General features: G+C 40.6%; 1 protein-coding gene across 3 annotated transcripts in view; it reads left to right on the top strand.

Moving 5' to 3' along the window:
• The window catches only part of Htr7 (5-hydroxytryptamine receptor 7), a 93822-nt gene that overhangs the window by 69966 nt on the left and 9597 nt on the right, over nucleotides 1–14259 (top strand). For 2 of the 3 annotated variants that reach the window (XM_028882861.2, XM_028882864.1), the window contains exon 2: nucleotides 12527–13282. In XM_028882861.2, coding sequence (XP_028738694.1) covers nucleotides 12527–13282 — 756 coding nt within the window. Of the gene's footprint in view, nucleotides 1–12526; nucleotides 13288–14259 lie in introns of all 3 variants that reach the window. The other variant, XM_028882862.2, reaches the window with a different exon arrangement.

The raw sequence follows: 14259 nt of genomic DNA, 5'->3' as shown, positions 1-14259 counted from the left end.
CAGCATTGTTTATGGGAGGCAAACACTGATGGCCAAGCTGTAGATGGCTTGTTCTCATCCTTTCGGAGACTCCCATCCTGTCAGCATGCTGCATCTCTAGCTCCGTTGGATTCGTGGAACTGTTCTCACTTCAGTCTTGGAGAATACCATGGTTTAATTTGGGGCTGTTGCTGATTGTGCTTCTATGAACATTCTTGTACATGCATTTGATAGTTTTGATAAGTGTCATTTCTTATTTGGAAGAATTGCTGGATCATAGAATGTAAACTATTAAGTTTTATTGGTGGCATAATCAGATCAGGCCCACCAAGAGTTTTCAAAGTTACTGCATCAAGTGGCTCAGAACATTATGGATTTAATCATCATCATCATTATCTTTAATTCTTTTGATGGGCAAGATATCTTTTTTTTTTTCTCAGATACTAATGGCTAGATTCATGTACATACCTGATTACTTCCATATATGCATGCATTCACATGAGGTATATGTGTACAAACACCTAACCACAGGCCTGTGGACGAATTCATTTGTGTACACATACATATTTATGGGCACTTGGAGTATACATGCACTCGGTCTTAGGACAATGGAAATCTTTGCAGAGACACTCTCTATCTCTGTCTCTGTGTCTCTGTGTCATGCCCATGCCTTTATGCAAATTCCCATAGATACATATGCCTGGACATCCAGGGCCAAGCTTGTGTGTGCAACTGTTCACTCACACTTGTACATATATAGGCACCCAAAGGGATGTTCACCCATATACTAGATACCCCAGCCTTCGTCAATGGACGCCTCTGAATTCGCACCCAGCTCTAAGCACTTGGCCAGAACATGTACACACACAGACATGAACACTCAGGCAGCACAGGTGGATAGCAGGCTAGTGTGCTTAGCACCTGTAGTGGTGTGATGAGGAATGGCCCTGTAGACTCCTGTGTTTGAATGCTTGGCCCATATGGAGCGGCACTGGGGGTAGGCTTTGAGGTTTCAAAACACCAAGCCAGGGCCTGTGCTACTCTCTCTTTCTGCTGCCTGGGATCTGGAAGTAGATCTCTTTCTGCTGGATGGGATCTCCAGTACCATGATGTCTGTCTACATGCTCCCTGCCATGATGTCAATGGACTAAACCTTTGAAGTGTAAGCAAGCCCCATTTGAATGCTTTCTTTTATAAGAGTTGCCATGGTCATGGTGTCTGTTCACAGCAACAGAACACTGTCTAAGGAAGAAGTTGGTCCCAGGGAGCAGGGTATTTATTGCTGTGATAGGCCTGACCATACTTTCGTTTGGAGAAATGTGGACTTGGGGGCTATGATTAAGGAAAGCAGTTGAATGCTTTGGGTGGGGCTTAATGGGCCATCCTAGTAGAAGCATGGAAGACAGCAGTGCCGAGGGTGATTTGAACTGTGATGACCTAGTCCAAGAGGTTTCAGAGAAGGATATTAGTAAGTGATCTAGAGACTGTTCTTTTGATATTTTGGCAAAGAATGTGGCTGCTTTCTGCTCTTGTTCATAAAATCTGCCTGGGGCTAAACTGAAGAGTTGTGGATTAATAGATTTGGCAGAGGAGATTCCAAGACAGCCTAGAATTGACTGTGTTGCTTGGTTATTAGTGCCTATGCTATAAATCTATAACAAAAAAGAGCAAGCTGAGCAAGGAAAAATACAAAATGTACAGATTGAGGAGAAAAGGAGCACCAGGAAGTGGAATGGAGCTAAGCCCAGTATGAGATAAAAAGTTTAAAGAAAGGCCTGGTGCTAAATAGAATAGTAGGAATGGGGACCCCAGGAAAATACCCCATCCAACTTGTAGGAAGGAATTAAAAAGTTTGAGCAAGCCGGGTGGTGGCAGCGCATGCCTTTAATTCCAACAATCAGGAGGCAGAGGCAGGCGGGCAGATCTCTGTGAGTTTGAGGCCAGCCTGGGTTACAGGGTGAGTTCCAGGAAAGGTGCAAAGCCACACACACAGGGAAACCCTGTCATGAAACCCCCCCCCCCAAAAAAAAAGTTTAATCAGTGAAGGAAATCATTGAAAACAGAAAATTGGTGAAAATGATTTGAACAAGGGGGCCAGTTTTCAGCCCCAGCAAGCAGAAGAACTTGGCCACTCGATGGGCAAAATTGTCTTATGGTTGTTTTATGTGTTTATTTATAAAACACTATTACTTTTCCAAATTTGTGCCATTTTGTTATTGGCTTATGAGGTCAATTTTGAGCATTAAGATCAGCATTTAAGAGCTGAGGATATAGCTCAGTGGTAGATGTAGCTCACTTGCTCTCATGCACAAGACTCTCAATTTGATCCCAAGCACTGCAAATGGAAGAGAAAGAATCAGCGTTTAAATGTCTGAAACAGGTTGGGGAGATGCCACAGATGGAGTGTGTACAGATCTGGAGTGTATACATGAGTGCCTGATCTCCAGCACCCATGTAATGAAGTCAGGCATGATTGCAAGTCTATCACCCTAGTGCCGACAAGGCTGAGAGAGGTGGATTCCTGGGGTTTTGCTGGCCAGCACATCTAGCCATTTGGTGAATGCCAGGTTCAGTGAGAGAGCCTGTCTCAAGAGGATAAGGTGGAGAATCATCAGAGTCACCTGAAGTCAACCCGTGGCTTCCACCTGCATATTCACACATGTGCACACATGTGTACACAGACAGACAGACACACACACACACACACACACACACACACACACACCACGCACAGAGACACAGACACACAGAGACACACACCACACACAGACACAGAACACACCACACACAGAGACACACACACATACATGACACACACAGAGACACACACCACACACAGAGACACAGAACACACTACACACAGAGACACACATACATACAGTAACACACACAGACACACACACACACAGACTCAGACACACACAGTCACACACACAGACACAGCCACACACTCACACAGAGACACACAGCCACACACACAGACAGAGTCACACACCCACACATAGACACACAGCCACACATAGACACTCACACACACACATAGTTATACACTAAGAGGTCTGAAATAGTATAATGTGGAACAGAAGAGAAGAGAGAGTAGTTATAATAGATATTTTTGGAGAATTTTATTTCAATTTCATGTCATATATACATACTAATTTTAATTTATAAACATAAATGTGTCTGTTTTATCTCTTAGTATGAATGGCAGCAGAAAGGTTTCTAAAACCTTGTTGTCTATTACATACTCAATGCCTCTCTAACTTGAGTAAGACATAAAAGCTAAGACTATCTCATTTAGCTCAGTCCTCGGACAGAGCGAAAGATGTGAGACTAGAAACATGGTTCACTGTGGTTTCATCAGGCCACACTGGAAGCTGAGATGGAACATAGGAAATAGAGGTAAAGTACCTGTAAACTGACAGAAGAAGACACCTGGCGGGGTCTGCAGTGAAGACACCATATATATAGTTAACTGCAAGTACACAGATGATTCCTGGGCCTCCAAACCTTCTGGGAAGACAAAGGCGATTTTAGAATCCCGTGTTTCAGAAGCTGCTCATGATGTTGACCAGTTTGGGGGACCTCTACATGCTTGGAGTTTTCTTCCCATGAGGGAGGAAGTCTGTGGAAGAGACTTTCTGAGTGTGTGAACTTTCTTCTTTCAGCTGAGCACTCTTAAGAACCAATGTACTTTAGAATAATTCCATCCATTTGTTTTACCCCTTGACAAAATTCTGCCACATTGAAACTCAGGAGAAGTCATTGAATTAAGGACCATTATCTACATTTCTATACAGCTACAACAGGAGGCAAGCAGCAGAGTTAGCTTGTTTCTAATCCCTCTCGATGCGGATTATAGCTCCTTAATCCTCTTTCCTTTAATCTCCTACTTCAGTCAGACCCCCAATGTGAGTTGCTTACATTTCTCAATTATATATTACTTTGGCATCTTTGTCTCCAAGATGTACTGTATTTTAACATTTGTATGTATTTTAAAGTTCATTTATGAAGGCTTCATAAGGACTCTGATTTCTAATTAAATGTTAGCGTGATAAATATTAACTTGTATAATTAAGGAATATTCAGAATTACTCTATTTTTTCCATAATTTTTTCATTCTCCATGTTGAAGGTAAAATTTATCCTATACAAGGTTTGGAAAGAATGAATGTATAATTTGAATAGTACTTCCCTGAATAGCAATATTACTTTATATAGTTAATTATAGGATTTTAAATACTCGTGAGTTCCATTGTGCAAATCTGTGAATGTAATAAAACACTTTTGACATGCTAATCAAATAAAACAATATAAGATTTAATTATCCACTTTTAAAGGATTTTATGTGCATGATTGTCTCTGTTAGAATCCTTCAGGTAATTCAGGAATGTTAGAATCCTCCTAAATATTTTATTTTGTTCTTAAAGTGAAAAAACAGCCTTTTTATATGCTCACTTTTAAAAACCTTTAAGAGTGAACACTGTAAAGAAAAATTTAAAACCATTAAAATATGTACATCTCAGATCAAATTCCAATTGACAGTTTGCTGTGCATTCTTGTGGACATATCATTATATATGCATGTAAATATAATGTAAAACATAGACCTAAATGTACACGAAGCTAAGCTAATGTATAATATAATAATCTGATGCTGTTTTCTATATACTCTTCTTTTGTGTTTCCATGTCATTCAATACGGATGTGCACAATGCCTCTGGATCACTGATGACATCACATTCGGTGAATGAGACACACTGTGATTTATCAAATCTCTTGTCAAAGGGTTAAATGGTGCCTCCCCCACCCTCTGTCTTTTGTTAACGTCTTTGTAAATTAGTCATTTTGGTTTTGCACAGCCATCTCAAGACAAATTCTCAAAGTCTGGTTTCTGAGGCAAAGGGCAGACAATGATGCATGTCAGTTGACAAACTGTCCTCCAGTCTTCCTCCTCAGTCCTCTCTTGTAGCAGAGTAATGCAGTCCCTCCTTCCCCAGTTTTCCAGATGGATTTTGTCTTTTATCTTGTGAGTGGTCAGAATATATGCCATATGTCAAAATTTGCTTCTCTTTGATTACAAGTAAAGCTTTGCATATTTGTGTTTATTGGCCACTAGTATTTTCTTCTTTGGTCAGTTACCTGAATAATTTTATCAGAATGATTGTCTTTTTGTTCACCAGTAAGAGTTCTAAGAACAGTGAGGTATCTCCATTTGAATCCCAGTTTTTTTTTCTTGACTGTTATTTATTTTTAAAACTGCTTTTATTTCTGTGAGAATTTCATACTGTATTTTGATTTTATTCACCCTCAACTTCTCCCTTTAACTCCTCCTATATTGATCCCTGTGGTGGTTTGAAAATAATAATTTCATAGGGAGTGGCACTATTAGGAGGTATGGTTTTGTTGGAGTGGGTATGGCCTTGTTGGAGGAAGTATGTCACTGTGGGGCAGGCTTTGAGGTTTCCTATGCTCAGGATACAACTGAGTGTCTCAGCTGACTTCCTGTTGCCTACAAGATATACAACAATCAGCTACTTCTCTAGTACTGTGTCTGCCTGCATGCCATCATGCTCCCCATCATGATGATAATGGACTGAACCCCTGAAACTGTAAGCAAGCTGCTTCAATTAAATGTTTCCTTTATAAGAGCTGCCTTGGTCATGGTGTCTCTTCACAGCAATGGAAATACTAACTGAGACCATCCCCATCTCCCTATCCTCAAACTTCTTGTCCACTTAAAATTATTTAATAACCCATCAACTCCAATCTGTGCTGTTCATATTCTTCTGAGTATAGGACCATCATCCACTGGACCTATATCATTAAAGAAAACTGGCACTGGGCAGTGGTGGTTCATGCCTTTAATCCCAGCACTCGGGAGCCAGAGGCAGGTGGATCTCTGTGAGTTCAAGGCCAGCCTTGTCTACAAAGTAAAATCCAGGACAGCCACCGAAACTACATAGAGAAACCCTGTCTCAAAAAACCAAAAAGAAAAAAAAAAAAAAAAAAAGAAAGAAAACTGGCTTTCCCTTCCCCAGAAACCATTAGCTATCCATAGCTCTCCAGTTAGGGGTGGGGGCTCATGAACTCCTTCCTACTCCATGCTTGAATGTTGACTGACTTGATCTTATTCAGGTCTTGTGCTTGTAAAAAGAGCTGTTGTGACCTCACAAATAGTGGTTCCCACATGTCCAGAATGCACTGGTTTGTTCTGGTTCTTCCTGACTTCAGGCTCTTATAACCTATCCACCTCCTCTTCCATGATGGTCCCTTAGCTTTGGGGAGGGTATGATATAGACGTCCCATTTGTCGCTATGACTCTCTGGTCACTTATTTCTGTGCCTTGACTAGTTATGTGTTAATTGCTGTCCACTGCACAAAGAAACTCCTCTGGTGAGGTCTGAGAGCTGTGCTAACGTGGGTTCAAGACTGGTCTGTGCCCTGGGCCTGTAGCAAGTGTTAGAGCTGCTGGGAGATGTTTGTTATTTGATTTTAATTGTTCCTGTAGTGATTTTAAAATTTAAATAAATGCCATTTGTTAATTTTTCGAAGTTTATTTTTATTTATTTATATTTGTGTGATGTGTGTCTGTATTGTGGTGTGTGTATGAGGTGCCCAGGAAGGCCAGAAGAGGGCATGGTATCCCCTGGAGGTGGGTTAGAGGTGGTTGTGTGCCACCTGATATGAGTGTTAGGAACCAAATTTGGGTCCTCTGCAAGAGCAGCAAGTGCTCTTAGTTTCTGAGTCATCTCTTCAGTCATTATTATTATTAATATTTTAAATAAAAAGTAAAAAGTTATAAATGTATTATTTATAGTCCAGTATTTTGTCTTGTAGGTAGGAGTACTCCATCACACAGTATTGAAGGAATCCCTATATTTTCTCATTGTAGTCTTAAAGTTTAATTTCTTGACATGATAATATTTGATCCATCTGGGATTTATATTTAATAAGGTGAAAGAGGAGAAGTAAGGGTTGTTTTAACCCTGCTTGTCAGTAAGTTGTCAGAATGCATGGCTATTAACCTATTGTAACTGATTTAAAATGGCTCATTGTACATTACCCTCCCATATAGTTGAACCAATTTATGTGACATATCACACCTACTCTTAGCCACAAAGTCCAAGAAGTAGTGACTCATGGGATGTACTGTGTTGTAGTTTATAGTTTCTGTGGTGTTGGGAATTGAGTTCAGGGCCTTGTGCATGCTAAACAAGAATCCCATCATCGAGCCAGAGCTCAGCACTTCACCTATGCTCCTCTTTCATAAGAAAAAAATTATCTCTGTGACTTTTATACTGACTTCAGTGAGATAACTATCACTTTATTATTTCTTTTTAGATTATATGCCCATTTTTAAAAATTTTTTTTATATGTGCCCATTTTTACACATTGACTCAAGCTGTGAAATCAGCCAACCTAACAGAAGTTCTGGAATGTTGTTCAATTGGGGCTGTATGATATTTATAAGGATCATAAATATTAAAGGAAAATTGGCACTTTCGTAGTACTAGATATTCTTATAAAAGACAAAAAGTATTTTTCTCCATGAATTTAAGTGTCCTTTTAAGTACGTCAATAACATTTTAAGTTTCTTCATCTAAGTCTTGACCATTTTTAAAGCCTTTTAGTAATATTTAAGGTCTTCGGTTGTTAAAGAACTTAAACTCCTTCTAAACATTTATATTTAAGTTATCCAAACATAAGCTATTGGTTTTGTTTATTTATTTTATATCCAGAAACTTTAGGGAACACTTAGCAGTGTGTATGTTATCTTTCGGTTGATTTTAACTTTCTAAAGTCTCATTAAATGGGATCTGGCCAGGGGTCCTCTTTATTGTAGGGTGTGACTTAAGAACTTAAGAGAATGCAGTCAAAGCATGACAATGTTTATGGAACATTGTACACTGTGGCTAGTCTTTTTCTGTCCCACCAGCCAGCTCCCAAATCATGACATGAAGACTTATTATTAATTATGAAAGCTTGGCCGATAGCTTAGGCTTGTTTCTAACTAGCTCTTATAAGTTAAATTAACCCATATTTTTAAATTTACATTTTTGTACATGGCCTGGTTACCTTTACTTTACAATGCCCATGCTGCTTGCTCTGTGTCTCCTGGTGTCTCCCCCTTTTCTCAACATCCTCTCTGCCCCCCAAATCCTGCCTAGCTATTGGTTGTTCAGCTCTTCATTAAACCAATCTGAGTCACACACCTTCACAGTGCACAAAAAGACTATTCCACAACAGTACTCTGAGGGCAGACTAACTATGGTCTGGCTCCCACTCCTGAAATATGTTAGTTAAGTGTGCTAACTAGTGTATGGGCAGGGGCTCTTATGAGATTGTCTAGTGTTCTGAGATATCACTTAGTACTCCATTGGTTAATCTCTGATGACAAATATTGTGAATTCTGTATTGTTTATGGAGATAGGAGAAAGGCTGGATTTTCAATTGAGCTTGAGGCATAGTTCCTTGTTCCAGCAAGGGGCATATGAAGAACACAGAGGTACACTTGAATTGCCTTTAAGTAGATGGTTAAGAATTTGTGAATTCAGGGACTGCTAACTTTTTGTTTTGCAGCCATCCAAATAAAACATAACTTCTTATCTTGAGCGATTCTACTGTCTCCTTGGAATTTACACCTGTTTTAGGCAACTCAAACCCCTCACCCCTAGGTAGGTGTAAGGTGGTCTGTCAGTGCCACCTGGTGGTCACCTGGGGAACCATGTGAACTATCCTCAGTTGTCTAGCTCTTGATGAACCTTGGCTTTTGGATTGTACTGATTGGTTAAGTTAAAGCCAGGTCCATATATACATTTAACAGAGCAACGGCATTCATCCTTATGGTAAAATAAGCCTAATCATGAGGCTCCCATCAGTGCCAAGGTCTTTTTTTTTGGGGGGGGAATCACTTTTATTTAAAAATATTTCCAGGTATTTGTTTCTGTAGCTTGCAGCTGAGATGATTCTACGTAAAACAAATTCTATCTCATATTTCCTTTTCCTTTATATTTTCCTTCACCCTGATTCATTCTTTCTGGTTCATTTTCCTTTCTCCTTTCTTCTCTGCATTTATTCCTCTAGTTTTTTTTTCCCCAGAGTGAAGTATTTTATTACAGCTCTTTATTTTCCTTTACAACTATTGTATAGTTTTGTAATCTAAATTCAGAAACAAACTAGAACCAGAAACATTTCTACAGAGACTATCTCATAGGTAAGTACACATGTATATAACTACATAAAAGAATAATAAGAATAGGAATATATGAAATAGATTTTCAAAAAAATACCCCTTTCCCATGAAACCGCTCAGAAACTGTTTGGTAACTACAGTCCTAAAGTGTTAAATTAGACAGGATGTGCTGGCAAGGAACAACAATACAATCAGTTATGACACAGCATGTCTGTCATCCTTGGTTGACCACCACAGAAGAGAGGAGACTACACAGGAGGCCCACTTAAAGTCCAATTCCAGATAAACATAGTTACAGTTTGAATATGAAATGTCCCCCATAGGCTCATGTGTCGAGTGCTTATCCCCAAGGTGGTGGCACTATTTCAAGAAGTTCTTGAAACTTAGGGGATAGGACCTCATTGGAGGAACTCGATCATGGGGCCATGCTTCTGAAGGTTGTACCCAGTCTCTTGTCACATCTCCTTACTCTGCTTGGCTCTCACAAAGGGCGTAGCTTCTTTCTCCACTGTACTTACCTTTTCTTTTTAAATTAGTTCTGTAAGAACTTCATACATTGTATTTTGACCATATTCACCCCGTTACCCAACTTCTTCCAGGTCTACCCATTTCCCCACCCACTCAACATTGTGCCCCTATTATATTTAACCCATAGAGTCTGAATTGTGCTGCCTATGTATTTTTGTATACGTGGCTTTCCTCTGGGTCATGGTTGATCTACTCTGTAGATATACTTAGAAAACTGATTCTCCTTCTCTCAGCGGTTGTCAGTTTCCAATAGCTCTTTAGGGTGAGGTTATGTGAACACCTTTCCACCTCCATAGTGGGAATTTGCCTGGCTGGAACTCCAGATCTTGTGCATGTTGTTACAACTGCTGTGAGCTCATATGTGTAACATCCTTCATGTGCAATACTCTTCCTATTCCAGAAGACACTGTTTCCTTGTGTTATCTACTACCAATTGCTCTTCAAATCTTTCTGGTTCCTCTTCTGTAATGATCCCTGATCCTTGAGAGGAAAGAATGTGAAATAGATGTCCCATTTATGGCTGAGCATTCAGTCTTTGGTTCCCTGAACCCTGACTGGTGTTGGGTCTCTATGTCAATCATCGTCTACGTTAGAAAGAAGCTTCTTTGATGAGGGCTGAGAGATGCACTAATCCATGGGTATGAGGATAAATCATTAGGAGTCAGTTTAATACTAGGCCATTTAGCAGACTAATAGTAGTAGACTCTCTGTTAAGGCCTATGGTCTGTCTAGCCACAGGTTCCTGGCCCTAATAATTATGTCAGGTATGAGTTTTAACTTGTGGAGCTGGAATTAAATACAATCAGAAGATGGTTGGTTACTCCCATGACATTCATGTCACCACATGTTTTTCCAGGCTGGTCTTTAATATAGTTATTTAAAGTTCACAGATGGGTATGACTGATGATTATTTCCCCCCTCTAGTAGTGTGCATAATACCTTCCAACACTATGAAAGCTAGCCAGTAAGGATGAAGCTTTCAGATGAATACCTATTGATTTATCCACTCTGTCATTGATTTATCCACTCTGTCATTATTCTTGATTTCTTAGGAAAACATTCTTTGTCTTTTTTATCTCTTTGGGAGCTCAAACATGGTTCTAACGTCAGTTGATAAGCCCATGTCTGCAGATATTTCTTACTATGAACTTGGAAGGCAAAACCTGTGAAATGAAGAAACTATGCAAGTCCCTGGAAGGCACAGAAAAATCCCTTTTTACTTACTGTGGCTACAGCCCTTCCCTCTGCTCTTCATAATTGCATTTGGTGCTGCTTTCAAAACACTTTATCTGTTTGATTTATTGCTATATACTCAACATTGAAGACAGCGCCTGGCATATAGAAACAGCTCAATTGATGTGGTCAACCCTTTGTATTGTGATTTCTCCATCAGTAGATGCAGTCAGCCACAGATTGCATGCCAAATGATTAATTGTATCTGTCCTGAACAAGTACAGACTCACCTTCTTGCCAGGATTCCCAATATACGATGGCAACTATCTACACAGTGTTTATTATCTGACTAAATGTTATAATTCATCTAGACATGATTTAAGTCAACGTGTGTGTGTGTGTGTGTGTGTGTGTGTGTGTGTGTGTGTGTGTGTAAGTAGGTTATGTGATATTTACATAAGGGATTTGAGCAACTTTAGTGTCTGGAGACCTTAGAGCCTATTTTAGAAATGCTCATACTTGTTGAAGGAATGAAGAAATAGATATTCATGGTGAGTAAACAAATCTGACTTGTTCATTTTTACTGTATCTCTGTTTTGTAAATGATGTAGAAATACTAATTTTCATAAAAAAGATCATGATTTTGAAGTTCTGTGAGATAACTTAAGCATCAGTGGTGTTAGCAGATTGAGAACTTTCAGAAAAAGAGCTGTTGGTTGGAAAGCTGGAAATCCTTCTTTTCGGGCTTTAATAGTGGATCTTCCGTACTCATAATGGGAATGAAGACCCACCAGAATCAAGACCATTAAACATATAGAGAATAATTCCAAACATTTACAAATATTAAGCCTTTAGTCAGACATCTCACCATTTATGTTTTTGTGTGTCTGCCTTGTGCCTTTGGCATTGTAAATTCCTATAAAAGAAATGCAGGCCTATTCATTATCTCTCTAGAAGCACACAGAGGGATGACACTGCATTCGTCTACTCTTCAGGAGGACTGTTCCCTTTCTTGTGGTCCATCTCAGAACTGGAGCACAGGGCAAGCTGCATTTAATTTCAAAGAATGTTCCTCTCATGTTGCTGTTTGGTGAGAATTTTATGGCAATAACAAAATAATCGCTTTCCACTCCTGATTCCATTTTCAAATTCTGAGAGTCCTCCAATGCCTCACAAATCTCTGATCATACGGGCAAACCTCTGCTCTGCTGCAAAGGGGACAGCAGAAGGGATTAAAAGCTGGCCAGAATTAAGACTGTGGAGGTGAGGGGGCGTATAATAGCAGGGTGACAGACCTTCACCAGGCTGTGAAGATGTGCTACAACGTTTGCACATGAGGAGGACTGCCTTAGCCCTGGCTGGGTTTAATGGTGATGGTCATGGGAAAGTGCAGGCATTTCACCTTTACCTCCTTGGCTGCACTGGTCGTCAGGATCTACAAGGTGTAAGTAAACCATTGGCTAACTTTACCAAAGGGCATTTGAAACTTGGCATTACCTCTGTCTGACTGCATGGCCGGGAATAAAACAGGTAAGGTGTGAAAGCCCCCATTTACCTTTCTGCAAAATGGAAATAATGGTCCTATTGGGTGGCTAGCACTTCGTGGCCAGTGATGATTGTATTCAGTTCTTATCTTTCCATCTCTCCGCTAGGTACCTTGGGATCACAAGACCCCTCACATACCCTGTGAGGCAGAATGGGAAGTGCATGGCCAAAATGATCCTGTCGGTCTGGCTTCTCTCGGCCTCCATCACCTTACCTCCGCTCTTCGGATGGGCTCAGAATGTGAATGATGACAAAGTGTGCTTGATCAGCCAGGATTTTGGCTACACGATCTACTCCACCGCTGTGGCATTTTATATCCCCATGTCGGTCATGCTGTTCATGTACTATCAGATTTACAAGGCCGCCAGGAAGAGCGCGGCCAAACACAAGTTCCCAGGCTTCCCACGTGTGCAGCCGGAGAGTGTCATCTCCCTGAACGGTGTAGTGAAGCTCCAGAAGGAGGTGGAAGAGTGTGCAAACCTTTCGAGACTGCTCAAACATGAAAGGAAAAACATCTCCATCTTCAAGAGGGAACAGAAAGCAGCCACCACCTTGGGGATCATTGTGGGAGCTTTCACAGTGTGCTGGCTGCCGTTTTTCCTCTTGTCCACAGCAAGGCCCTTTATCTGTGGCACCGCCTGCAGCTGCATTCCACTTTGGGTGGAGAGGACATGTCTGTGGCTGGGCTATGCAAACTCTCTCATTAACCCTTTTATATATGCCTTCTTCAACCGGGACCTGAGGACCACCTACCGCAGCCTACTCCAGTGCCAATACCGGAATATCAACCGGAAGCTCTCTGCGGCAGGCATGCACGAGGCCCTGAAACTGGCTGAGAGGCCTGAGAAAGTCGAGTTTGTGCTGTAAGGTCATTTATCACTACCATCCTTTTGTGCCCCAACCCCTTTCATACGGTTTCTTGAATGCTGGGGGAAGTGCCCCCAGTCAGTGGCTAGCATATTCCTTACCAGACATCAGGTGTGAATTCAGAATACTTTTACTCATTCACATTGAGGTAAAACAAACAAACAAATAAAACAAAACAAAACCAAAAACCAAAACCAAAACAACCAACCAACCAAACCAAACCAAACCACAACAATAAAAAACCCATGGTAGGTAGGTATTTGAAAGGGAAGAGGAGACTGGTTTTCTGATGAATTTCAGTTTGTATGACTGGTGGCATACAAGGTGGTATTCTCCATTTCCTTCATCATAAAGAACATTTCAGTTATGTCTGTCCTTGGATCTGAATTCCTAGGATATTACCATCTTAATTGCTTTTGTACTTTCATGTGGCAAAACGTATTTGGTGATCTCATGGTTCCCAGGGAAATGCCTCTTTTGAGGAAGAAATGCCTCCTTTGATTTTTCTGGTATGGAACTGAATCCATACAGGAGATGGCAAGCTGGGACAGGGCACTAGTAGCCACTGAGCTGTCACGAAGTGCTTCCTGTCTTGGTATCCAAGAACCGATTCCTGCTGGAGTTGACCAAGTTTTGATGTTGTCTGGGACACTCAATGGGAGTTGAGATCTGAAAATGTGCTACAAAGGGCTAATGAGTTTCACAAGTCACTCACATATTAACAAATCTGGCGTTGTTACAGAGGTGAGAGGCAAGGTAGTAGGGAGGACAACAGGTAAAATGAAGACTTTTTTTTTTAAAGAAAAAGTTACATAAAGGAGATTTGACCACTGAGTGAGAAAAGAATTTTGGGATGAGATCATAGAAGGTTCTGGTGGCTGAGATGTTCCTGTGCACTGAGGAATGGGAATAGGAAAGAACAGAGCAGAGAAGCTTGAGGGCTTTCCCTCAGAGGGACCTTCTCTGTCAGCTT

This window comes from Peromyscus leucopus, chromosome 1 (genome assembly GCF_004664715.2).
Source record: "Peromyscus leucopus breed LL Stock chromosome 1, UCI_PerLeu_2.1, whole genome shotgun sequence".
NCBI lineage: Eukaryota > Metazoa > Chordata > Mammalia > Rodentia > Cricetidae > Peromyscus > Peromyscus leucopus.
Note: the sequence above shows the minus strand (reverse complement) of the source record. Positions and strands in the feature narration are given on the sequence as shown.